This window comes from Typopeltis vanoorti, chromosome 18 (assembly GCF_054136105.1).
Source record: "Typopeltis vanoorti isolate ZY-2024b chromosome 18, IOZ_Tvanoo_1.0, whole genome shotgun sequence".
In the NCBI taxonomy this organism is placed as follows: Eukaryota; Metazoa; Arthropoda; class Arachnida; order Uropygi; family Thelyphonidae; genus Typopeltis; species Typopeltis vanoorti.
In genome coordinates, this window is record NC_143566.1 from 95,638,035 (window position 1) to 95,662,945 (window position 24,911).

The window sequence follows — 24,911 nt, forward strand, 5'->3', positions numbered from 1 at the left end:
TTCAAATGACAAGGCTCTTACTGCTGAACTGACTCACTTACGCCACACCTTCTTGGCCAACGGCTACAATCCACAAAAAATAAACAAAATATTAAACACTCCTAAGAAACCCCTCCCACCATCCACCACAGAGAACTACAACAAAACAGTCACCATCCCTTACATTAAAGGCACATCTGAAAAGATCTCAAGAATTCTCAATAAACATAAACTACGCACTACATTCAGACCATGTAGCAAATTAGTCACCCTCATCCGCTCACCCAAGGACATCATTCCTCCTTTATCATATCCAGGAGTCTACTAAGTACCCTGCTCATGCAATCAAGCCTACTACGGTCAAACAGGAAGAACTGTGAATATCCGCATCAGCGAACATAAACGATACGTCCGGAAATATCATTATGGGAAGTCGGGCCTAGCAGACCATGCTCTGGATACCCCTGCACACAGGATCAACTGGAAAAACACAAAAGTACTACACAGAAACCCATATAAATCAGAGAGATTATTCTTAGAGGCGACAGAAACCCTAGAACACACTCCAAATCTCAACAAATATGGCTGTATTAACTTGCCGAAGATCTGGGAGACAGTCATATTAAGAAAAAACTAGCACTTTTCTAGGACTCTAGTAATATATGATAGCGTTTTTTTTTTTTTTTTTTTTTTTTTTTTTTTTTTTTTTTTTCAGATAGAGGGCGCCAAATCAGGACTCTAGTCTTTGTGTTGCTGCTACAATTTTGTTTAAGTACACCATGTTGTTTTAGTCTCGCATATTGTGACAAACAGTGTTTTTGTGCTCTGAAGATGCTGGTTATAATACCAGCGAAATATCAGCATCAAGTTAATAAATTAATTATTTACTTAGTTTCTGTGTTCTATTATACCGTTAAAATAATAAACAACAATTTGTAGTGTCCTGTTCATGAATTTTATGTAAGTCATACTTGAGAGATGACTATCACTTTCATTATTTCAGTTGTAGAAAGTGTTTTCATTTGGTTGCAAATTAAATTAAGCTTACCAAGAAATTATATTCTTGTTTAATCCTTTATCCAAGTATAAGCAAATCAACTTTTTTTGCCCGAAGCATCTTCATGACTAGGCTACTTGTATATAGGAATGTGAGATTAAAGATACCGAGAAATTATATACTTGGTTTAATCCATTATCCAAGTGTAGGCGAACAAGTTTGCACCTGAACTATTTTTCAGGATATGGCAATTCGTATATAGAAGCTTATAACTTCACATCACTTGCCTTGGTATCCCATAATGCCAAGCACACATCCTTACAGGTATGTATAATGCTATACATTATCGGAAGGATCACTACCTAGACCAGTTTCATCCTTTATTAAGGTCTCGTCGGTGGGAGCCAGACCCAAGCAGAACACAGAATGTTGCTGACTTGATGGGTGAAGCATAAATGCTTTTCATATCCCCCTTTGTCTGCGGGGGAGTTCTTTGAGTGGAGAGTTATTGAGCGTTAAGCTTACCCAGGAAGGGCAGTGAGATTAGCAGTGGTCAGCTGAGCATAAAATTGACTTGGGTCTTTTGTATTTGTAGAATTCTGTTTCATTGTAGTCTGAAGCTTGCTTGATCAGTGGGTTTGGATGACTGTTTGTCTTGGTGAAGAACTTTGCTGCTAGATTATGGAGGAGGGATGCGATGAAGGGAGTATTGACTTCTCGGTGAATCTGGGAGTTTCTGATAAACCGTGGGGGCATCCAGAATCATTCTCAGGCATTTGTTCTGTATCCTCTGCAGTTTTTGAATATTTATATTCAAGGTGTGGCTCCATGTAGGAGATGCGTAAGTGATGACTGGGCATATTACCATCTTGTATATGAGTAGTTTGTTCTGGATATCCAGTTTACTTCTTCTGTTGATCATGAAGTAGAACTGGGCAATTGCTTTGGATGTCTTTGAGCCTATGTGTTTTATATGATTGGTGAATTGGAGTTTTTTGTCAAGCATGACACCGAGCTATTTGACTTCATTCTGCCATGGGATCTTGACACCTAGCAGGTGTATGTGTTCCTTGATCTTAAACTTCTTTTTGGTGAACAGGATGGCTGAACTCTTCAGTGGGTTTGTTTGGATCATCCAGTCCATCAGCCATTTCTCTAATGTGTGAATACTGTTTTGGAGTCTTTTGATAGCTAGTTTGAGACTGAGAGATCTTGCTAATAAAGTGGTATCATCCGCATATAATGCTGTGATTGTTGAACTTGGATTTTGTGGAATATCAGCTATGTAAATAGAAAACAGCAGGGGAGCCAGAAGAGAACCCTGCGGCAAACCTGCCAGGATCTTGCGTCTGGCTCATACGTTTATTTTTACTTGCATGAATCTGTCTTTAAGGTAATATGTATGACTTTAAAAATCATAGATATGTAATATCTATGATTTTTATTAGATTAGTTGGCATGTTAAATTTGATGAGTTTGTAGAGAAGACCCTGGTGCCACACCTTGTCAAAAGCCTTCACAGCATCTATAAAGACCGCAGCAGTGTGGTGGTTCCAGTTGAAACCTGTGATGATAAATTCAACCAGTCGGTGTATCTGATGTGTGGTGCTATGGTTTTTTCTGAATCTGAACTGCTCATTAGGGATAATACCTAGTTTATCTGTTGCTGATTGAAGCCTTGTAAGGATGACTTTTTCTGCAACCTTACCTAGGCTGGACAGTAGGCTGATAGTCTGTAGCTTTCAGGGAGTTGAGGGTTTTTTCCAATATTTTGGATTGGTGTGATGTCAGTCGTTTTCCATGCTAAGGGAAAATATTTGAATCTGATTATTGCATTGATAATATTGACTAGGTGCACAATGGCTTTTCTGGGGAGTAATTCGATTGTTTTGTTTGTGATTCCATCTGAAACTGGAACCTTGTTGTTATTCAAGTGGGTTATGATATTTATAACTTCTGCTGGAGAGGTGAGTTCTGCCTTCTCCTTTTATTCTGTTATAACCTGCCTGACTCTGTGAATCTTGTAGATTAGACTGATGTTTAAATTCTTGTAAGAGGGGTTACACTGAGTTTCCAAATTGTCAACCAAAGCTTCTGCTTTTTCTTGGTCAGTGTGAGCTGCTCCTTTCTTGGTCTGAATTGGGGGTATGAGTTGCCTTTTAGTGCAGAGGGTTCTCAAGAATTTCCAGATGGAGTTATCCTCTGGGTTCAGATTGTTCAGTTTGGTTTCCCAATCTTGATTTCGATGTTTTTGTAGAGCTTCCTGGACTTGTCTATTTAAATCATTCAGAGTTGTTTTATCTTGTGGGGCTTTTGTGTTATGGTACCTCTTTCTGGCTCTGTTTTTCAGCCTGATCAGGTCCATAATTTCCTCAGGGATCCGACCACTGGAATGAAAAACTGTGGTTTGTGCGACTGAAGTTAGTGATTTTTTAATTTGGTAAGTGAGGTTGTTGACAGCTATATCTATCTCCTCTTTGTTATGGATAATGGATGTTGGGTCAATGTAGTCTGAGAGAGTTTTGGAGAGCTTTTCCCATGATATAAAGGAGCGTGGAGGAGAGAATTGTTCTTGTGTATACTGAGCTTGAGCAGAATGGGGTTGTGATCAGATGATAATTCGTTTAGCGTTTCCAGTTGGTATTGGTATCTGATGTTTCTAAGGACTGTGATGTCCAGTACGTCTGATCTTCCATTTGGACTGTGATGAGTGGGCTCTGTGGGTCTGGCTATAACAACAGAATTTTGCATTGAGTAATAGTTTAGGATGAAATCTCCAGCCATGATGATGGAGTCTGTGGAGCCAAGAATGGAATCCAAGTCAGATATCAGTAATGGAATTCTGGGTGGGTTGTATACTGCATAGATTTTGATACTGCCAGCATTGTTTGTATGGACTTCAAAGTCTGTTATCTCTAGGTTCTTGGTTTGTGGATTGGTCAGTACATTGTGGCTTATATAGTTTTTAATGAATATGGTTGTGCCTTCTCCACTGGCAGTGAGTCTGTCTGTTTTGTACGTTGCGTAGTTATGTAATTTAGGGTTATTAGCTGGTCTGAGATGTGATTCATTTACTAGAATTATATCAAGAGCATATCTGTGAGTGAACTCTTGTAATTCAAGGATTTTGTTGTTCAATCCATTTGCATTCCATGCAGTTATGGTAAGGGATTAAGGAGTTAAGCTTATATTTCCTATTGCTCATGATTGAGGGCTGTCAGAATGGAATGGGTACCTTGAAGGAATTTCTTCATGGAGGATGGTGTAGGATTTGTTTTGCTGAATTCCTGAAGCATGTTAGCTAGTGAGGCAGTTAGAAATGATGTAAGGTTGGAGTTTGTAAATTCGTTGGAGGAAGTATTCTTGGATCGTGCAGCCTCGGCATATGTTTTGGTCCTGGTTTTAGGCTGATTTTCCTTTCTGAGCTGTCAAGGTGGAGATTATTTGAACTGGATAGCGATCTGTACAGTTGCCCAGGGTGTCACTGCTGGGTGATGGATGAGCGGTTTTGGGAGGCCCGCAGTTCTTTGGGTGTGCTATGCATCCTTTATAGTTGGCGGGGTGAGGACCTCCGCAGTTTGCACACTTAGCTGGCGTAGATCTTGGCTTGGTGCATATGATGGCCTTCACCAGATTTTAAGAACCTGAAGTTGGCCCAGCATAGCTGTCCAGCAGAGTGTCAGCAGGACAGTGCCTTTTGGCACTGTCCTGCTGACGCTCTCTTTCTTAAAGGTTCCATTAGTAATTCTGAGGCCACAGACAGCAGTCAGCTCATATATTTTCTTCTGGGTGTTATCAATCTCCACGAGTACTAAAGGCATTGGCCTTTTATCAGACCTGAGCATCCTACTTACTTTGATTGGGGTCAGGCTTTGGTTGCTTAAATCAGCTGAGATTTCTTCTGGAGTGATTCCTTCTGCGACTCCTTCTGTGGTCTTTTCATTCAGTAAAGCAAATGTATGGTAAGGAAGATTTTTGGTGTCTAGTAGCCTTGTCATCTGCCTGTAGTCAGTGATGGTGGCTGGTTGGATTTTGACTCCCTCATCTAAGTTTTTTGCTCAGGAGTATGATGTTTTGCTCCCTGAGGGCTGATATGACAGAAATCCATTTCTCCTTGTCCCAGAGAATAACTGGGGGGACCTTCTCCGAGTTTTTCAGAAGCATCCTGTGTGGGTGAGTCATCCTCCATAAGATCGGCTGCTGTTCTTCTCCATTTGTTGGAGTGCTCTTCTTGTGAGTTGTTATGACGGGGGATTTTAGATAGTGGAACAGTTATGAATTCCCCTTGGGTTTCTTCATCCTCTACTTCTGGATCATTTGTTTGGGCGTACAGGTTAAATTAACCCAGCCAGTCAGTCTCAAACTTTGCCATGATAAGTTTTAAAACTTCTAATGACTCCTCCTTGTTTAGAGTCTTAATCTGTTCCCTGATACCTTCCATACCAATCGGGAGTCTCCTGGAGTTATATAAGGGCTACGAAAAAAAAAAAACCTCAACAACATGGGACAGTGAGCCTACGATTCAGTTGCTTTTAGTAATTAATCAACAATGGCGATCAGGCCTATTGAATCACCCAATTACAGTCCACTTACCTGTGATGTTAACTTGCTGTTCTTGTATATAATTTAAAAACTATAATCGCATCTTTGCTAGTTAATCTAGCAGCTACACTACAAAACCAGACTTTCACATCATACTTGCATTACCGTAGTAGTCGACTTTAAATATCCTCGATCATTTACCTCCTGATCACATCACATCACATCACTCACTCCCAGTGATACCAAGGGTTGAAGTAATGCAGAAGTCATATTCCCATATACGAGTTGCCAAAAGGTGTCACACTTTATCATTAAAATACTCTGGATTAGAGATAGTTGTTGGAAGTTTTTCCACTTGGTTATACTATAAATTAAAAATACCAAAAAATTTGCTCCAGTCCTGAAAATTAGTTCAGGTGCAAACTTATTAGTTCAGGTGCAAACTACACTTGGATAATGGATTAAACCAAGTATAACCAAGTGCAAATAGAAACACTTCCAACAACTATCTCTAATCCAGAGTATTTTAGTAATAAGGTATGACACCTTTTGGCAACTTGTATATGAAAATATGACTTCTGCATTACTTCAACCTTGGTATCACCTTAGGATCTGGTTCCCACTGATGAGACCTCAATAAAGGTCGAAACTGGTTTGGGTAGTGACCCTTCCCATAATGCACAGTATTATACATACCCATAAAGATATGTCCTTTGTATTATGGGATACTAAGGCAAGTGATGTGAAGTGAGCGCAGTTAGTAGTTGGAAGGGGATTAATCGTTCGATGCTGTTGGCACACTCTACCTCGATGAGTCTTTGGACTACCTGGAGGTGTCACATAATAATAATAATAATAATAATAATAATAATATACAAGTTGCCACAGTCCTGAAAAATAGTTCACGTGCAAACTTGTTTGCCTACACTTGGATAATGGATTAAACCAAATATATAATTTCTTGGTATCTTTAATTTATAGTTATAACCAAGTGGAAAAACTTCCAACAGGAATGTGAGATGTTAGTATATGGGGATGTGAGTTTAATATAGCAAAGTGTGAAGTTTTAAAATTTGGGAAGCATAGATAGGATGCAGAGTATAGGATTGGTGGAGATATTTTAGAAGAGGTGGAGGAGATGAAGATCTGAGAGTGATGGTGGATAGCGACTTGAAATTTTGTGGACATTTTGCTAAAATTGTGAGGACAACACAACAGATTATGGGAATGATGTGGAGAACAATGACTTGTAGAAGTAAAGATGTTATGATTCCATTGTACAAGGCTTTGATCAAATTGCATATGGATTACTGTGCACAGATTTGGTTGCCTGGTTTTCAATAGGATGTTGAGTTGTTGGAGAGGGTTCAAAGAGACTGACTAAGTCGATTTCTGGTCTCTGGAATGTGAAATATGAAAACAGATTGAGAGAATGCAAATTACAGAGACTTAATGGATAGAAGGAAGAGGGAAAACATGATCAAGACATAAGTTGGTAGGGGTAATTACTTGATTAACGTGAATGAGATTTTTCATAGAATATCTGGAGACAGGTGAAGAACAAGACGCCATCCCCCAGAAGCTGTATAAGATAGGTGTGAGCAAGGGGGATGAGGAGTACATTTTTGCATAGTGTGTGGTTGGTGATTGGAATGTATTGCCTGAGAGTGCATTTAAGTCATGTTATTATGAGCTGTGCATGTGAGAGTGGAACTTCCCATGGAGGTCTGCTGATAATCATCATCATAATAATAACATAGAGGCTGATGATTTCATCAATTGCCTTAGTATCCCGTAATGCAAAGCACACATCCTTGTAGACATGCATTATAAGAAGGGTCACTACCCAGAGTAGTTTTGACCTTTATTGGGTCTCTTTAGTGGGAGCTGGACTAAGAAGAGATACCTAGGTTGAATTAATGCAGAAATCATATATTTCATATTATTATTAATGTTATTATTAAAGGGACTACTAAGGCAGATTTGAGGTCATCAGCCTCTAAGAGTTTTTTAATTTAGTCATAAATTAAATTAAACTTGACAAGAAATTATATCTTGTTTAATCCTTTATCCAAGTGTAAGCAAACAAAGTTTGCTTACACTTGGCATCTTCATGAGTGGGCTAAGCTTGGCGAGTTTAATTTAATTTATAACCAAGTGAAAAAAATCTTTAATCCACAGAATTTCAAATAAGGTGGCAGACCTTTTTATGATTGGTATATGATTTCATCATATACCAATCATAAAAATATATGAATTTCGAAATATATGACTTCTGCATTAATTCAATTTAGGTATGTCTTCTGGATTTGGCTCCCAGATGCATTAGAGATACCAAGCCGAAACAGTCTAGGTAGCGACCCTTTCCATAATGCATAGTATTATACACACCTGACAGGATGCGTTCTTTGCATTATGGGATAATAATAATGTGAAGTTATCAGCCTCTATATACAGGGTGTTCGGGATAAATTTGACAGTTTCGTAAGGAAAAAGAAAATCTTCTTTGTATCTATTAAATTTAATGAATTGACAAAAAAACATTACAGGCAGAGTTAATTACAATACTATCAACAAGATTTACTCAAAATAACCACCATTAGCATCGATCACAGCTTCAATTCTGCTTCGGAACCTCGAACAAGCTGATGCTACAGTCTCCCTGGGAAGGGCCGCAAAAACTGTTTTAATTTTATCCATTAACTGGGCTTTTGTATTACTGGAAGTGCGATTGGTGTCTTTTTCAACTGCGCCCCATACAAAATAATCCATGGGGTTAAGGTCTGGGGAGTTTGGAGGCCAAACATTTGGACTGGTGAAGTCGTAGAAATTTTCAGACAACCATTTTTGACTTTTCCCAGAGGTGTGGCAAGGGGCCGAATCCTGCTGCCATACATACGGCCTACCATTGGCTACCCTTGTTATCCAGGGCTTGACTACAGTTAGCAACTCCACGAACAAAGCCCAAATTCCAATGCCAGGGTTCTTCAACACCTGTTCCTGCAGATTTGCGAGGAATTCTGCTGTACGAACGCAATCAGATCGTCTGCTAGGGATCTTTCTTCTTGCTACATCCTCGTAGTCACCATTGCAAGTCTCTAGTTCATGCCTGATTGTTTTTACTGTATTCAGGGAGCATTGGGCAGCAGTCGTAATATCCTTATTTTGATGGCGGGCACGAATCATCATGATACAAGTTATTCTCTTCCATGATTCAGGTGGGTTCCAGCTATCCATCCTTTCTGACATCTTGTATATGAATGAAGAAGGGTCCAAACTTTTAAATGAAGAGAAGTGTGTGTTAATACATGTAACTTACGGAAAAATATAATTAATTATAAATATGTCAAATTTATCCCGAACACCCTGTATAAGTAGCCTAGTCATGAAGATACTTCATGAAAAACTTTAATTTAATTATTGGCAAGTTTCATTTAATTATTTTCAGTTTTTAAAAATTTAAGCAGACTGCCTTTATAAAGATTTTCTATTTCTTTTTCCTTTTCAGCTTTCCTGTTTTACTAGCTCCACTTTCATATTTTTTATTTATCACAATATCAACATGTATATTTTAGTCATGTTATTATTAGCTGTACATGTGAGAGTGGAACTTCCCATGATGAGTCTCTTTCTATGGAGGTCCTGATAATCATCATCATAATAATAATATAGAGGCTGATGACTTCATCATGTACTCATTCAAAGTATCGATGCAATATTGATGAAAATATATTTTCATAAAGAAATATAAATTAAAGAAAATTAAAAAAATTGAAAACTTGTTTTTGATATAAAGGGTCCCTATTTGCTCAGGTATGAGTATGATACTGGCATCATCTCCCTATATCCTTCACATGCAAACCAAATTGCACATGAAATATCTTTATGACTAATTAATTTGTATGTATTGACTTCACATTAATTTGTGAAGTCTTCTGTACACAGTGGAAGCAGATATCAATGTTCCTGTGGCTGACACAAGGTCAGATCACAAGCAGATAATAGTATATACACTCACCCACTGAGGTTGTAACCTCAGTGGGTGAGTGTATATACTATTTTAAATTGGCCTTCTTTTACATTATCTCTGGGATGCTGGACTGTTGGAATTGGTTCCACAGTCTGTGAACTATGGAATGACTCAATGGCTTGCCACCTGAATTCATCAGTTAAATTATGTTTTGTAGCCATATCCAAGAACTTTGCCATCATGAAATGTCTTGTTCCGCTTCAGTCCCAAAACACTCCAAAATGTTAGCTTTTTATGCTGTGGCTCATTTGCATATATAGCACTGACAGTGCCACTCATCTGTATACAATAACTACACTCAGCATCACTTTTACAGAATGTACTGACTTTCATGTTATTTTCCTTTTCTCCCTGAGGTATCATGATTTTTCTCTTTGTTCCTTAATTTATGAAAGCCAGTGCATCTATAATGTAATTCATAAATAGTAATTTTTAAGAAAGAGTTGGCACCTCTGAAATAACTGTTATAATATGCTTCTATGCAGACCTATTTGCCTATACTTGGTTTGAACAGAGATGTAAGCAATAAGTAAAATGTGATCTACTGTAATTAAACAAACAAAAAAAAAGTCTAAAATAAAGTCATTAATTTACAAATAATTGAGCATCAGTTAGATGCTTCCATACACAGTGAAGAACAATGAGACACTGCACTCTTTAATTGGAAAAGACCTGCGATCAATTCTTGTCATGATGAGAGGTATCTTTACATGAACTTTTTCAATTGAAGGAGGTGAGTTAGCCAATATCATACAGTGGTAGTAGGTTTTTTCCTCAACGAAACTATTTTTTTAATCTTGTATGTAGATAAACTGGGCAGAGAACATACATAATTAAAAGAACAAAAATACTTACTAATATAAAGAGCCAAACAAAAGGCTTCAGTTCGGTGATGCAAAATTATATCAGTAAATGGATATTAGATCCATTTCAAAGCTGAATGTAGAAACTATGAAAGTTTCATAAAAATAAGTTGACCAGAGAGCTTACAGGAATACACTCACCAGAATTCAGGAGTTGCCTTAGTGCAGACTACTTAGAAAACATAAATGCTGCCCAAGTGTCTATATATTTTCTTTCTATTAGTCCATTTTGATAAGTATATATAAATTAGTAAATACTTTACACACTGACCGAGAGTTCGCTTACGAAAAATACACCTCTCCAACATTTCAAGAGTTTTTGCTCTCTTTAGATTTCTGCCTGGTCTCTGAGGAGAATCAACCAGTTCGAAACAGATGTCAGGTCAGTGAAACCTTATCAAAATAGACTAATAGAAACCTTATCAAAATAGACTAATAGAAAGTGAATATAGAGACGCTTGAGCATTTATGTTTTCTAAGTAGCCCATGCTAAGGCAACTCTTGAATGCCAGTGAGCGTATTCCCATAAGCTCTCTTGTCAACTTATTTTTACAATTGAGCCGATGTAGAAACTTTCATAGTTTCTACATCGGCTCATTATATAAATAAAGTGGATCTAATATCCACTTTACTTATATAATAAAGACAAAAATACTATTAGTGGATGTAGATAATGGCATAACGTAAAGATGGAGGATTGATTATTGCTGCCAATGGGACTCTCTGGAGGTGTTATGTAATAACAAAAATATAATAGTAATCTGAATTGTTTCTCGACTTTCTTGCTAATTAAATGCTAAATTTAATAAGAAACAATGCCACCTGAATTTCTATTTACAACTTTTAATTTAATAGGATATTGCAATATTTTTGTTATTTCAGAAGAAAAAAAAAAGCAGAGCATACTACACAGAAGCATAATAACACAAATGTGATTACTTATGGGAATTTTTGTTATATTTTCCCAAGTTACCTTTCATTTGAGTGTTTTCGTCATCTGTGGAATTTTTTTGCCATTCTGCCCACAAGTCACCTGGAAGCATTATAGTAAGACTTGAATGCATATTTAGGACTTCTTGAAGTCTCGTTTTGATTGTTAGTAATTCATCTGTTAGCCATTTTGCTAAAGGATAATCAGCAGTTCTGAAAATATAGGCCAATTTAAAATTAACAATAAAGAATGCAGAAATGTAAAATGAAGCTAAAATATAAAATTAAAAAAAATTATAAATTAACAAAGTATATAAGAATATCATTAACAGTATAAAACAAACTGAAATTGTAAAAAATGAAATGAAAAAATATAATTTTTTAAATATTTTTTTTCATAGATTAGTCACCTGGATGGGAAACTAGTTGTCTGATAAATATCAACAAGTTGTATATGGAGGAATAACATCCCAGAAGAGAAAAAAAAAAGTCATTAGTGGTGTGCCGCAAGAGTCTATTGTACAGCTGTTGGTTTTTAATTTGCATGTAAATGATATAGGAAAGGGCTTCAATGGTGATATACTGTTGTTTCCAGATGATGTGAAACTGTGAAGAACAATGAGGAATAAAATGGTTGTGGCCTTACAAGAGAGCTTCAGCAGAGTGAGTGAATGGTCAAATGAGTAGGCTACTAGGTTTACATAGCAAAGGTGAAGGTTTTGAAATCACTTCAATATCGGAATACCATAAGTAGGCATAATAATAACAAACTATAAAAATGCAGGAAAACTCATTAAAACTTATTTATTAGTAGAATTTTTGCCTAAATGTCATAGGCATCTTCAGTACAAAATTACAGGCCAGCAATCAAACAATAATAGACAATTCTAAAAAAGCACCATCTTAGTAGCTAATGTAATATAACTATAATGGTCAATAATTTCCTAACTTAAAAAATAAATAAAAACAAAAATAAATTATTATTGTTATTACACTTGGTTGTCAACTTACGACCGACTTCCGTTCTGGCTGACAGGTCATAAGGCGATCTGGTTGAATACTGTTAATAAATATATGTCAGCCATATATTTATTAACAGTATTCTTTAACTTTTCTGATCTTTTTATCATCTTTATAATTTATTTTTATAATCTTTTAAATTTATAATTATGTATATTGTACATAATGTGAAAAATAATACTGTACATAAAAAAAACACAAAAATACAATCTAAAATGAATGTAAAAATTAATACAAATGAAATTTACAAAATCAATTTTTAATCTTTGCTTGTGCTAGGTTGTGGATCGTCAGGGTCATGTTCTTGGGTTGGAGTAGGAGATGTTCTCTTGATGAGGAACATGCTGAGTTTTGTTTGAACAGTTTGTTTCTTTTTTTCTTCATATATCTCACGATAACAACGAACAGTATCTTGAATGATACGGTCAACCTTTGTGAATTGTTCGACATTAAGGTCCATTGCTTCGAAACTGGTGAGAGCTTTATTCAGTTGCAAAAAAGAATCTGATAAACTCTTTGCAGTGAATTTCTTTTCTGGCTCATCTTCTTCCGTCTCGCTTTTTCTTCTGACACTTTCTGTGCTTCCAATTCAATCAATTCTTCAATCCAAAAGTTCTTTTATTTCACAATATAGCAAATCCTCTACGTCTTCTATTTCACAATCTCATTTAAGATTTTTTGCAAGTTTAACTATTTTTTCTGTAATCACCAGTTCCTCTCCTTTTTCAAATCCTTCAAATGTATTCGCATAACATTTTAGACACTTTTTCCAAATTCCCGACATACAATTCTTTGTTACACATTCCCATGCGGTCGAAATATTCTTGATACACCGAAGAATGTTGTACTGCTTCCAAAAGTCTCGCAAAGATAAATCAGCATCAGAATCTATCACTTCGATGGCTTGTGCGAATGTCGTTCTGAGGTAGTGAGCCTTGAATGCTGAAATAGCACCCTGATCCATGGATTGAATGAGAGCGGTTGTGTTAAGTGGCATAAAAACCACTCTAACATCATGTTGAAGGTCATCCAGATGAGGAGGGCGGCCAGTGGCATTGTCATTAATCAATAAAATCTTGAAAGGGATACCTCTCTCTGCACAATATTCACGAGCCTCGGAATAAAGCAGTTCATGAACCAGTCTTCGAACAGTGCTTGAGTTATCCAAGCTTTAGGGTTTGAACAGTAGTAAATGGGCAGTGCGTGCTTGTTGATGCATGAGGGTTTTCTGAATGATAAATGAGAAAAGGCTTCAGCTTAAAACCCATGGCATTCCCACCAAGCAACAAAGTCAACCGATCCTTAAAAGCTTTGAATCCTGGCATCCTTTTTTGCTTCTTGGTGTATGTACGTACAATTAGGCATGCGTTTCCATTGCAAGCCAGTTTCATCTACGTTACATATATGTTCCGGTAGATAACCTTCTTCTTTGATTAAAGAGTCGAAACTATCAATGAATTTTTGGGCTTCATCTTCATCTGCATTTCCTGCTTCTCCTGTGACGCATATATTATGCAAAGCAAATCTTTTTTTAAAATGCTTAAACCATCCAGTACTAACCTAAAAATCTTTTGCATAATCATCTCCGGCATGTGATTTTAAACTCTGAAACAGACTTCTAGCCTTCGCTTGCACTGTGCAAAGGCTCATGGGTGAATTTTTCTGTATTAAATCTTCCATCCACATAAACAACAATTTCTCCATTTCATGGATGGGTCCCTGTCGTTGTTTAGTTAAAATTGTAGACTTCATAGGTGCAGAACCTTTCACAGCTTCCCGAATTCTTTCTTTGTCCTTAAGTATCGTTGATACCGTGGAATGTGATAACTTCAAGTCACGTGCTATCATATTCACTTTCTTTCTGCCTTCATACTTCTGGATAACTTTCATTTTAACTTTAAATCAATAGTTTTCCTTGACTTCCTAGCTGTAGATGAAGGCATTTTCCTTTTACTAGAAATTTCATGGGTAATATTTCAGTAGAATTTTAATTAATACACCACATGCAACAGATGCTTGAAAGCAACTGGGTGTATGTGAGAGATAGTGATCATACACAAGTTATCGTACGATAACTATCGTATCCCATAGTTATCGTAAGCGCAGCTGCCTGATTTATTATTAATTTATTCTTTTTTTTTTTTTTTTTTTTTTGTGGTCATAAGTGCGGATGGTCATAAGTCGACAACCAGGTGTATTATTATTGACATCTGCCCTCCATGGAGTCAGAGACTCAATATGGGAGGTGAACACTATCACACACAAAACTCATCTAACTGTACCTTAAACTGATTCAATGTATGTACATTCACGACACACTCAGGCAATGCATTCCACTTGCCAACCACTCTCCATGCAAAAAAAAAAAAACAACTCACTCTTCTGCTCACACCCTCCTGTATAAGGATATAGTTTCCAGGGGTGACCTCTTGTTCTATCCCCTCCCCTTTCCCATTCTCTGAAAAATCTCTTCCATGTCAACCTGATAACAACCCCTGACTAGCTTATATGTCAATCATAATCCCCTTCCTCCTATTTACAGGGTTTTGCAATTAACATTCTCTCTATCTGTCTTTGTACTCCATTTTCCAAAGAACACTGACCACCTTCGTGAATCTTCTCTAGATGCTTTTTAACAAATCCTCATCTCCATGAAAACCCAATGACCAAATCTGTGCACAATAATACATATGTGGTCTCATCAAGGCCTAATACAATGACATCATAACCTCTTTATTTCTGCATGTCAAGGTCCTCCACATCATTGCCATTATCTGATATGATGTCTTCACAACTTGTGCAATGTAGTCCCTGAATTTCAGGTCCTTGTCCACCACCACTCCCAGATCGCTTTTCTCCTCTATCTCCTTTAAAGTTTCCCCAAGTGTATACTTTGCATTCCATTGGCTGTTCACCAAATTTCGAAACCTTACACTTTGCAATATTGAACTGACAGTTCTGTAACTGTTGCCAACTCAAACAATCTATTCAAGTCCTCCAGTAAAGTCTCATCTGCTTGACTCTGCATTGTTCTCCCTAATTTTACATCATCTGCAAACAGTTGCATATCACCAATTAAACCAATCCCAATATCATTAATATACAAATTGAACAATGGCCCCAATACAGAACCCTGCAGCACACACAACTAGGGGATTTCCTCATTTGGGATACTGCACCCTCATATACAACTTTCTGATATCTATCTGACAGCCAGTCACCAATCCAACTCAACAGTCTGTTATCCACTCCCTTTCATTTCAGTTTATTTAAGACCTTCTTTTGGGGCAGTCTGTCAAAAGCTTTTGCAAAATCTAAGTATATGACTGTATATGTGTCTCTCTTATCCAACATGTTTGTCACCTTGTTATAACACCTTGTTATAAATTGCCAGCCCATTCTCGTTTGTTCAGTATCCAGATAGATACCCAACAGGGTGCACCACGAGAAGGTGAGGACTGGACATTAGGTGAGAAGCCCTGGTAGGTTCTCTGCATTCCTTTAAAGGCTATGTGGAGGTCTCCTCTCAGTTATGCAGCTTTGACCCTTAAGCACCCCCTGTACATCCCTTGAGGGTATATATCAGGAATTTGATGATGATGATGATGATAATCAAAACAAAGTAAAATAATATGGTGATACACATTTTTACTTCTTCTCTATGGGAAATAAATGACTTTTGCATTAATTTAATCTCAGTATCTAGGGTCTGACTCCCACTAATGAGACCTCAGTAACGGCTGAAACTGGTATTATTATTATTATTGTTCCGGGCAACTCCAAGGAGTCGACAGACTCATCGATGGAGGCCCTAATATCATGTCAAGAACAACTATTCGACATTGACACAGTATCTATCATACCCTGCCTTGAACTCATTCACGGTCGTAGCACCCACAACAGACTCTGGAAGCTTATTCTACTCATTCACCACTCTCCAAGTAAAAAACCTAGCTCTAACACCCTTGTCAACCACGCTCTTGCCCAGCTTCCATGCATGGCCCCTAGTCCTCCCACCACCAGTCATATTTTCAAAAATATCTTCTGGATCAATCTTATAAAAACCCTTCAGTAATTTGAATGTCTCAATCATATCACCCCTCCTTCGCCTATCGTCCAATTTCTGCAACCCACAAATCTTCAACCTATTCTCATAAGGTTCATTCCACAGACCTGCTATCATCTTGGTCACTCGTCTCTGGACCCTCTCCACTTCCTCCCCATCACGAAGAAACCCTGGTGCCCATAGCTGGGCACAGAAGTCCAGATGAGGTCTTATCAAGGCTCGATACAGAGGAACAACAACTTGTTCGTCTCTGCATGTTAAAGTATTTTTCAGAAGCCAAGTGATTTGATGAGCTGATTTAGTCACTTTTGCAATGTGCCCCCTAAACTTCAATTCCCTATCCACCAACACTCCCAAATCACTGGCTTCATCAATCTCCTGGAGTACGGTTCCACCAATGCGATATACTGCTGCTTATATCGCATTGGTGGAATAATCTAAAGAGAATCCTAAAAAACTGTTTAGGATTCTCTTTAGCCTGCATGGCCAATGTTCTTTTGTAATCCTTTTTTGCTTTTCTTACCACACTCGTTACCCTTCTGGCCTGCGCTTTATACCGTTCATGTGCCTGCCGGTCACCTTTCTCCTTAAATTCCCTCCGTAGTTGTTTCTTTTTTTGCAGCTCAAGCTGTGTATGGGTAGTGATCCTTCCTCACGCACTTTTAAAAGAAAGTGTGTTTTACATTATGGGATAGTAATGCAACTGATGTAAAGTTATCAGCCTCTAAATACAGGTAGCCTAGTTGTGAAGATATTTTGTGCACAAACTTTGTTTGCTTACATTTGGATAAAGGATTAAACAAGAATATAATTTATTCGTGCACAGATCTGGTTGTTTAGGTATTTTAAGAATCAGAGAGTGGTGGGATAACAGCAGCAAAACATGTTATTTAAGAGATTTTACAAGATTGATGGAAAATAATTTTTTTTTTCTTTTCTCTTTTTTTTGAGTCAGTGACTGGAGAGAACAACAGATTACACCTAGAAGTTGCATAGGAGTGTGGTTGGTATAGGTGTGACAACTTGATTTTGCTTGTAGTGGTAAATGTGTAGAATAGACTGCCAAAGGTGTTTGTCAGAGCTCTGCTAGTGAAAGAGTTTAAAAAAAAAAAGCACAACAGACATTGTGTGAATAATGGTGAATGTGGCATCCTGTGAAGAGCTTTCAGGCATTTTGGAGATGCCCAAAATCTAAAGTAATTCTACTGAATATATATGAAAACAAAGTATACACATTATTCAAGAACGCAGAAAAATGCAATTGAAGAACAAAATCCTTAACAAAATATTTGAACCCAAGCAGGATTAAACTAGAGAAATAGAGAAGAATACATAATACAGAATTGAGAAATAATATAATGATTACGACATATTTAAATTACTAAGACAAAAAAGCTATGGTCGGTTGAAAATGCTGTGAGGGCTAAGAATGACAGATGCATGGCTGAAGAGGCTGGAAAAAAAGATGCTCAACTGGATTGCAAAATTAGAGAAAGTGAGAGGACAGATCATGAAAACAACATATGAAAGTAGTTAAGGGGTAGTGTTCATTACATCATTATTCACTACAAAGATGCATAAGAGATAAATACAGTATAATTCATTTACAAATTATGCTGTGCATGCTTCAGAGAGGGAGAGAGAAAGTGCTTTTCAGAAATCTTAGCGATTAAAGCAGACATATAGACAGGTTTGGATATTTGGCTGTTTTGTTATTGTTGTTTTGAATTATAGATGAAGCAACTAAGTCTATGAGACCAATACATTATGTTCATTAATTAGTGTGTGTGTGGTCTTCTGGCCAGTTTTCTCTTTTGATGAAAAACTTAAGTTTCTAGGAGGAAAAAACCATGCCACCTCTATACATAGACAGTGGCACTTATTCATCTTAGGTTTAGTGGCATCAATCACAATACCACAGTAACACAATAAGTATTTAGCTGCTAATATTTCATTATATTTCAAAGCAGTATCTTTAAAGCACAAACAAACAATTTGTTGTAGTTCATAGGCATGCAGTCAGGTAATAGCAGAAACAATTCAAAATTGTAATTGACATAAGAAAAAGAATTATTGTCTGATTTTGGCATCAATTATTATTGAATAAAAAAGTTTCACATCTGTTAAGTTGAGGATGGCTTTAATACTGCCTCTGCCTCCCAAACTTTTACAAATTAATGCAGCCATCCTTGTTAAGGTTTAGAGAGTATGTGATTGCTATTGTTAACTCCAAAACTCATCACTCTGACTTATAACATCTATGTAGCACTATAGTTTTTCTTCCACCTAATCCTGTGTGATAGTGTCTGAAGCATGGTTTATCAGTCTAATCATAATAATAATAATAATAGCAGCAAATATACTTCTTATATTCTCCAAGGCAGATGTTAATCTTCCTGTCTATAATAGGCCCTACACATAAGCAAACAAAGTTTGCACATGAAGTATCTTCATTGCTAGACTACTTGCATATAATATAAAGGCTGTTGGATTCACATCTCAATCAGTATCCCGTAGCACAGTTCCTTTCAGATGTGTATAAGTAAAATACACTATCTAACTAAAAAAACTTTCTACAACCATCTCTGATCTAGAGTATTTTAATAATATGGTGTTACATTTTATTACCACTTGCATTTGATTTAACCTTAGTATCATTTTGGGCCTATTTCCTACTGATGAAACCTCAATAAAGATCTCCCTGAGTTAAGTCTGGCTCCCACCAATGACATCTTGAAATTTCAGCAAGATAATTATTTAGTGTTTTATTTATTTATTTTTAAACCAGTGCTAGTGGTAGTTTTTTCTCCCTCTCCCACTAGCATGGGATTATCTAAGTAAATATTAATAAGATTGCTGGTAGTAGAGTTAATATCTGCATTATGGAATTACTTTTGGCTGTATCACAGCCACAATAATTTTATAGTAGCTCAGCTATATCATTTGCTGATGGTATATAGAATTGTTTCTATATCAAGAGATTATTTTAGAGAAAGGTTGCTACCTGAAATTCCGGTAGCAACCTTGGAACATATTGCAAAAGTGGTGAAGGTAACCCAGAGGATTGTTGCAATACTGGGAAGGACGCTGACCTGCAGAGATAAAAGAGTTATTGTTCCATATATTGTTCTCAAATTTGGTCCCCAGGATTTGAAGGGGATAAATTAACTGTGGAAAACAGATGAGGATAACGAAGATGGTATCAGGACTGTACAATGTTAGTTATAGGGATTGGCTGAGGGAATGTGGACTACAGAGTTTGGTGGATAGAAGAAGGAGAGGTGATGTGATTGAGACTTTTAAACTGTTGAGAGGTGGTTACAGGGTTGACACTGGGGAGTTCTTTCACTTGGTGGAACAGTGGGAAGGAGTGATGACAAGAGGCCACCCCTGGAAGTTACGAAAGGAAACTGTTTGCAAGAGGGTGAGGAGTGGTTTCTTTGCATGGAAGGTGGTTGAACCGTGGAATGCATTGCCTGATAGAGTGGTGAGCAAGAATGGTCAATGAGTTCAAGGAGTGGTATGATAGACTGTTTCCTATGATGAGTCTTTTGACTCCTAGATAATAATAATAATAATAAAATGCAAGTTTTTAGTGCTTTTTTTTCCTGAGGTAATGGTACTAATTTCTCCAAGGGTGCAAACTCTAGGAATTGAAATTCCAAGATATGAAGAGGTGAAACAAGTGACTAAGATTTTACAAGAGACAGTAGAGCCTAGCAAGATTTATTCTTTTATGCAGTATGGCAGAGTTTTCTTTATTCTTTTATGCAGTATGACATACAAAAGGGATTTGGGGGATTTTTCCAAGCGAAAATCCCAAACGGTTTTCTGGTGACGTCACCTTCACAATGAACATGAAGAGGCCCATATCAAAATTTGCCCCACATCAATACAACTGAGTCATGGTGAACTATTCCAGGGTGCAGAAACAGTGCCTGCCTCTGTGCAGTTTATATGATCACTTTGATGGCAACTACCCCAAGGCTAAATGTTTTAACTGTATGAAAATTAGACATATTACTAATAAGTGTCTTCTTCTTCTTCTTCATCATCAGAAATGCAAATGTTCTGAACACCACATTAATACTTGTCCATTTAAAACTTTTGCCAAAAGAGTGCGAGTGCTGGTAGAGCCTATTAGAACAGCATGTATATTAGAGAGGAATAAAGAAAAGTTCCCTGATCTTCCAATTTAGTCTAATAAAAATGACACTGTTAAACAAACTATACTTAGCAAAATCACAAAACGCATGCAACATTATAAGCCAGAAATTAGCCCCAAAATTCCAGAACAGCAGGAGCCACTTTCCCTGTCAAATACAGATACAAGACCAAATGCAAAGAAATGAAACTGTTCATGATGAATGTTTTTTTCGACTGCTATATTACAACATAAGATGACAGAAAAATTGGGTTTAATAGGTTGGAGATTTTGATATAAACTATTGGCCTACTAGTTTCACCACCCCAGCTGGTGGCTTCTTCTGGGCCAGATAAATCTACACATAACAGCTTAAAAATCAGCTTAAGTTATGAATTAATACATAACTGAAATATCAAATTCATAGGAACAGTTACACAAATGCGTGGAGCATGGATGTTAGTAAAAGTTCCTTGGAACTTGAAAATGAAGGGAAATTACCTTTATTGGACATATTAATTACAAAACAAACAGATGACAGCATTGGTCTTAATGTATACTGCAAGCTGACCCACACAGGTGTTACATGTATTTCACCTCATCACACCATATTTGACAAAAATTAAGCATTATGCATATGCTAAAAAACAGGGCAACCCCTATCATAAGAGAGGACAGAGTATTAACAGACGAATTATATTTTATTCTCCAAACATTAACAAACAATGGATATCCAAAATAAATAACAAAAAGAATACTTTTCTCTAACCCTTCTCAACACAAATCAAAAATCCAAGAAACTCATCACAGGATTTCTATTTCCATTCCTTTTGATGGCACACTTTTCACAAAAAATTGCCAACCTGCTAAGGCCTCACGACATTGGAGTTGCCTTCAAACCAATAAAGACAATACTCAACATGTTACATTCACCTAAAGACAAGAATCCTTTCAATAAACACCCTGGAGTTTACAACATTCCTTTTTCTTGTAGCCTGAATTACATTGGACAAACTTCTAGAAGTCTAGAAATAAGACAAAAGGAGCACATCGGAGATGTAAACAAAAACAGAGAGAACAATTCTGGTTTAGCTTTCCATTTTTTCAACATTAACCACAACGCTGAATGGGATAAAACTACTATGGCATACATAGAAGAGGACTACAACTCCTGCAACATAAAAGAAGCAGCTCACAAGGCCCTGAACAGAAACCAAGGGATGATTCTTTGTGATATCTGGAAATCACTCATAAGAGCTCTCAACACATCAGAGATCAACTTCACAGCCAATTATAGGACGCACCTGCTTAACAATGACTGGCCAAGAGCTAACATTCAGGCTCCATGCATTTATGTAACGGTTCCTATGAATTTGATATATTTTCATCTTTCAGTTATATATTAATTCGGAACTTAAGCTCGTTTTTGTTTTTAAGCTGTTATGTGTAGATTTATCTGGCCCAGAAGAGGCCACCAGCTAATGTGGCGAAACTAGTAGGCTACTAGTTTGTATCAAAATCTCCAAACCTATTAAACCCAATTTTTCTCATCTTATGAAATGAATCTGTTATACAAGGAGAGATCTGAGAACAGGAAAGGAAAAAGTAAATAAGACATCTAACAGTATCTAGACAAGCTCATCAAATAGAAAAGATGAATTAATAAAAAAAAAATGAGGATAAATAGAGGAAATTACAAAACAAACATTAGCATGAAACAAAATCAAAAAGGAGAAGAAATGAGAAAACAATGTAAAAATGGAGATGGTTGTGGATCATCAAATGAAGATTTCTCAGGCTTAGAGGAGTTTATAGGCTATGAGGAATCATCTCATGCTGAAAAAAGGGAAAGAGAGGGATACAATTAAAGAAAAGATGCAAAGTTTTCTCAGTATGATGACCATCTATACAAAAAAAAAACAAAAAAACTAGCTTCCAAATCAAGAACAGTAGCCATGAAACTGACATACTGGTAAGCAAATGAAAAAAAAAAAAAAATTGAAGACTTCATCTGATTCATTCAAAAATCTAAAAGTTAAAGATTACCAGTCACTTCCTAATCATATCATTTCCTTTATACCTTACCTCATAAATGTAAGGGAATTCTGCAGTCCAGTTAAACATGAAGCTATACGGAAATGTACTCTATGCCATAATATCAGGTTTTTGTTTCTCCACTACATACTTGTTGAAAGTTTTTCCACTGGTTATACTATAAATTAAAGATGCCAAGAAATTACATTCTTGGTTTAATCCTTTATCCAAGTGTACACAAACAAAGTTTATGTCTGAAGTAACTTCACGATAGGCAACTCGTATACAGAAGCTAATGGCTTCACAACACTTGCCTTAGTATCCCATAATGCAAAGCACATATCTTTACAGACATGTATAATGCTATGCATTATGGGAAGTGACTCTTCCTATAATAACCGGATGTGGAGAGTCACTACCTAGTGACTCTCCGCATCCGGTTTCAACCTTTACCGAGGTCTCATCAATGGGAGCAAGACCCAGAAGTGATACCAAGGTTGAAGTAGCCTCTATATACGAGTTGTCCAGACATGAATTTACTCTGCATGCAAACTTTGTTTGCTTATCACTTGGATAATGGATTAAACAAAGAATATAATTTCTTGGCATCTTTAATTTATAGTATAAACAAGTAGGAAATCTTATAACATCTATCTCTAATACAGAGTATTTTAATAATTAGGTGTGACACCTTTTGGCTACTTGTATATAGAAATATGACTTCTGCATTCTTTCAACACAGCATAGTATCAGCAGAGAATTTGAATGAGATTAAGGGATGGTATGATGACTTATGTATATGATAAAAGGTCCTCCTAGATGAGTCTGTGACTCCATGTGGTTTTAGGATAATAATAGTAATAATTCCTGAAGATACTGTCAGCCATAAAGACAGTGTGACATGTCAGAATAACATACAGTTTTAATAAATGAAAAATAAACAAGTCAAACCCAGTTAATTATCAAAGATGATATAAACTACTCATAGCAAAAGACTTAAAAAGACATCCGATTCTTTTTTATTCTTCCCGTTCTAATTAAACTTTTTAATTCTTTTCTCTTTATAGATCACATATTGAGTCAATTTGTAGCATGGCATACCATTATCATTCCAAAACCTAATAGAGATCATACATTAATCAACAGCTGGAAGCCTATTTCTCTATCTTATATTGACTACAAGATATTTTATCACATGATCAATAAAGACAAAAAGTAGGAATGAGATACATAATCAAAAGCACACCAGTGAGTTAAAGTTCTAGGCTTAGAGTAGAATTTAATCTACTTTTGTAATTTGTTTTTGTCTACTACTAATGTGTTTTTGCTACATAATCTACTTTGCCTAGTTAATGTAGTAAAGCAGTCAATGGCAGTACTCCTGGTGGATCTTACTCAAGCATTTGATAATGTCCAGCATCCCTTTTTGTTCCACATCCTCTAGCAAACTGGTGCAGGCAAATGGTTGGTATTTATCATTAAATGAGCCTATGGCAATACAACTGCTCCCTCCCCCACCTCCTAGTTACTGGGTTCCAATCAAACCCAGTAAAAATTCAAAAAGGAGTCAAGAAAGAATCTTAGTCCACTGCTCTTTGCTTTGCCTCTTGATCCTTTTCAGGAGGGTGTTTTATACCATCCTTATCTCCCTCTTCGTTTTTCCATGTTTAAATTTTAAGACTAAGAAATGTCTTAAAACTCATTACCAGATCAATATACTCATCAATAAGACCATGAAAGGTTCTTACCGTAAAGTTATCAATATTACTTCTTTTGCAATACCTGGATCTGACATAAGACTTTTTTTCAGTTCATCTGGCCACTTCTGCAGAATTAACAAAAATAAATAAATAAAACTCATTTATAGGCAGGAATTTTCATTATTTTGATCAAAGAAAATATATTAATTTCTGAAAAATAATGCAATGTACAAGAACAGAGATGCATCTCACATTAATTCATATCATGAGAACAAATCATTTGAGAGCAGCAGCATGGGTTTGTTAGGAGGAGATCTTGCTTCACTAACTTAATTACATTATTATTATTATTATTACGGGATACTACATGTATACTACGGGATACTATCCAACATTTGCACAATATCTATCATACTTCGCTTTGAACTCATTCACAGTCATGGCACCCACAACAGACTGTGGCAAACTATTCTGATCTCGCCACTCTCAGTTTCCAAGGATGGCCCTAGTTCTCCCACCACTCTTTCACCTCAAAATACATAACTTTACACTTTGCCGTATTAAATGACATCCATTCTTCTTTCCCCAGTCTACCAATCTATACAA

At 36.6% G+C, this 24,911-nt stretch overlaps 1 protein-coding gene across 3 annotated transcripts in view; it reads right to left on the minus strand.

The window, feature by feature from the left end:
• The window catches only part of LOC150096963 (VPS9 domain-containing protein 1-like), a 453,159-nt gene that overhangs the window by 151,036 nt on the left and 277,212 nt on the right, over positions 1–24,911 (minus strand). For all 3 annotated transcript variants that reach the window (XM_090408053.1, XM_090408054.1, XM_090408055.1), the window contains 2 exons: positions 24,354–24,430; positions 11,385–11,554 (listed from right to left, as the gene is read on the minus strand). In XM_090408053.1, coding sequence (XP_090264179.1) covers positions 11,385–11,554; positions 24,354–24,430 — 247 coding nt within the window. The remainder of the gene's footprint in view (positions 1–11,384; positions 11,555–24,353; positions 24,431–24,911) is intronic.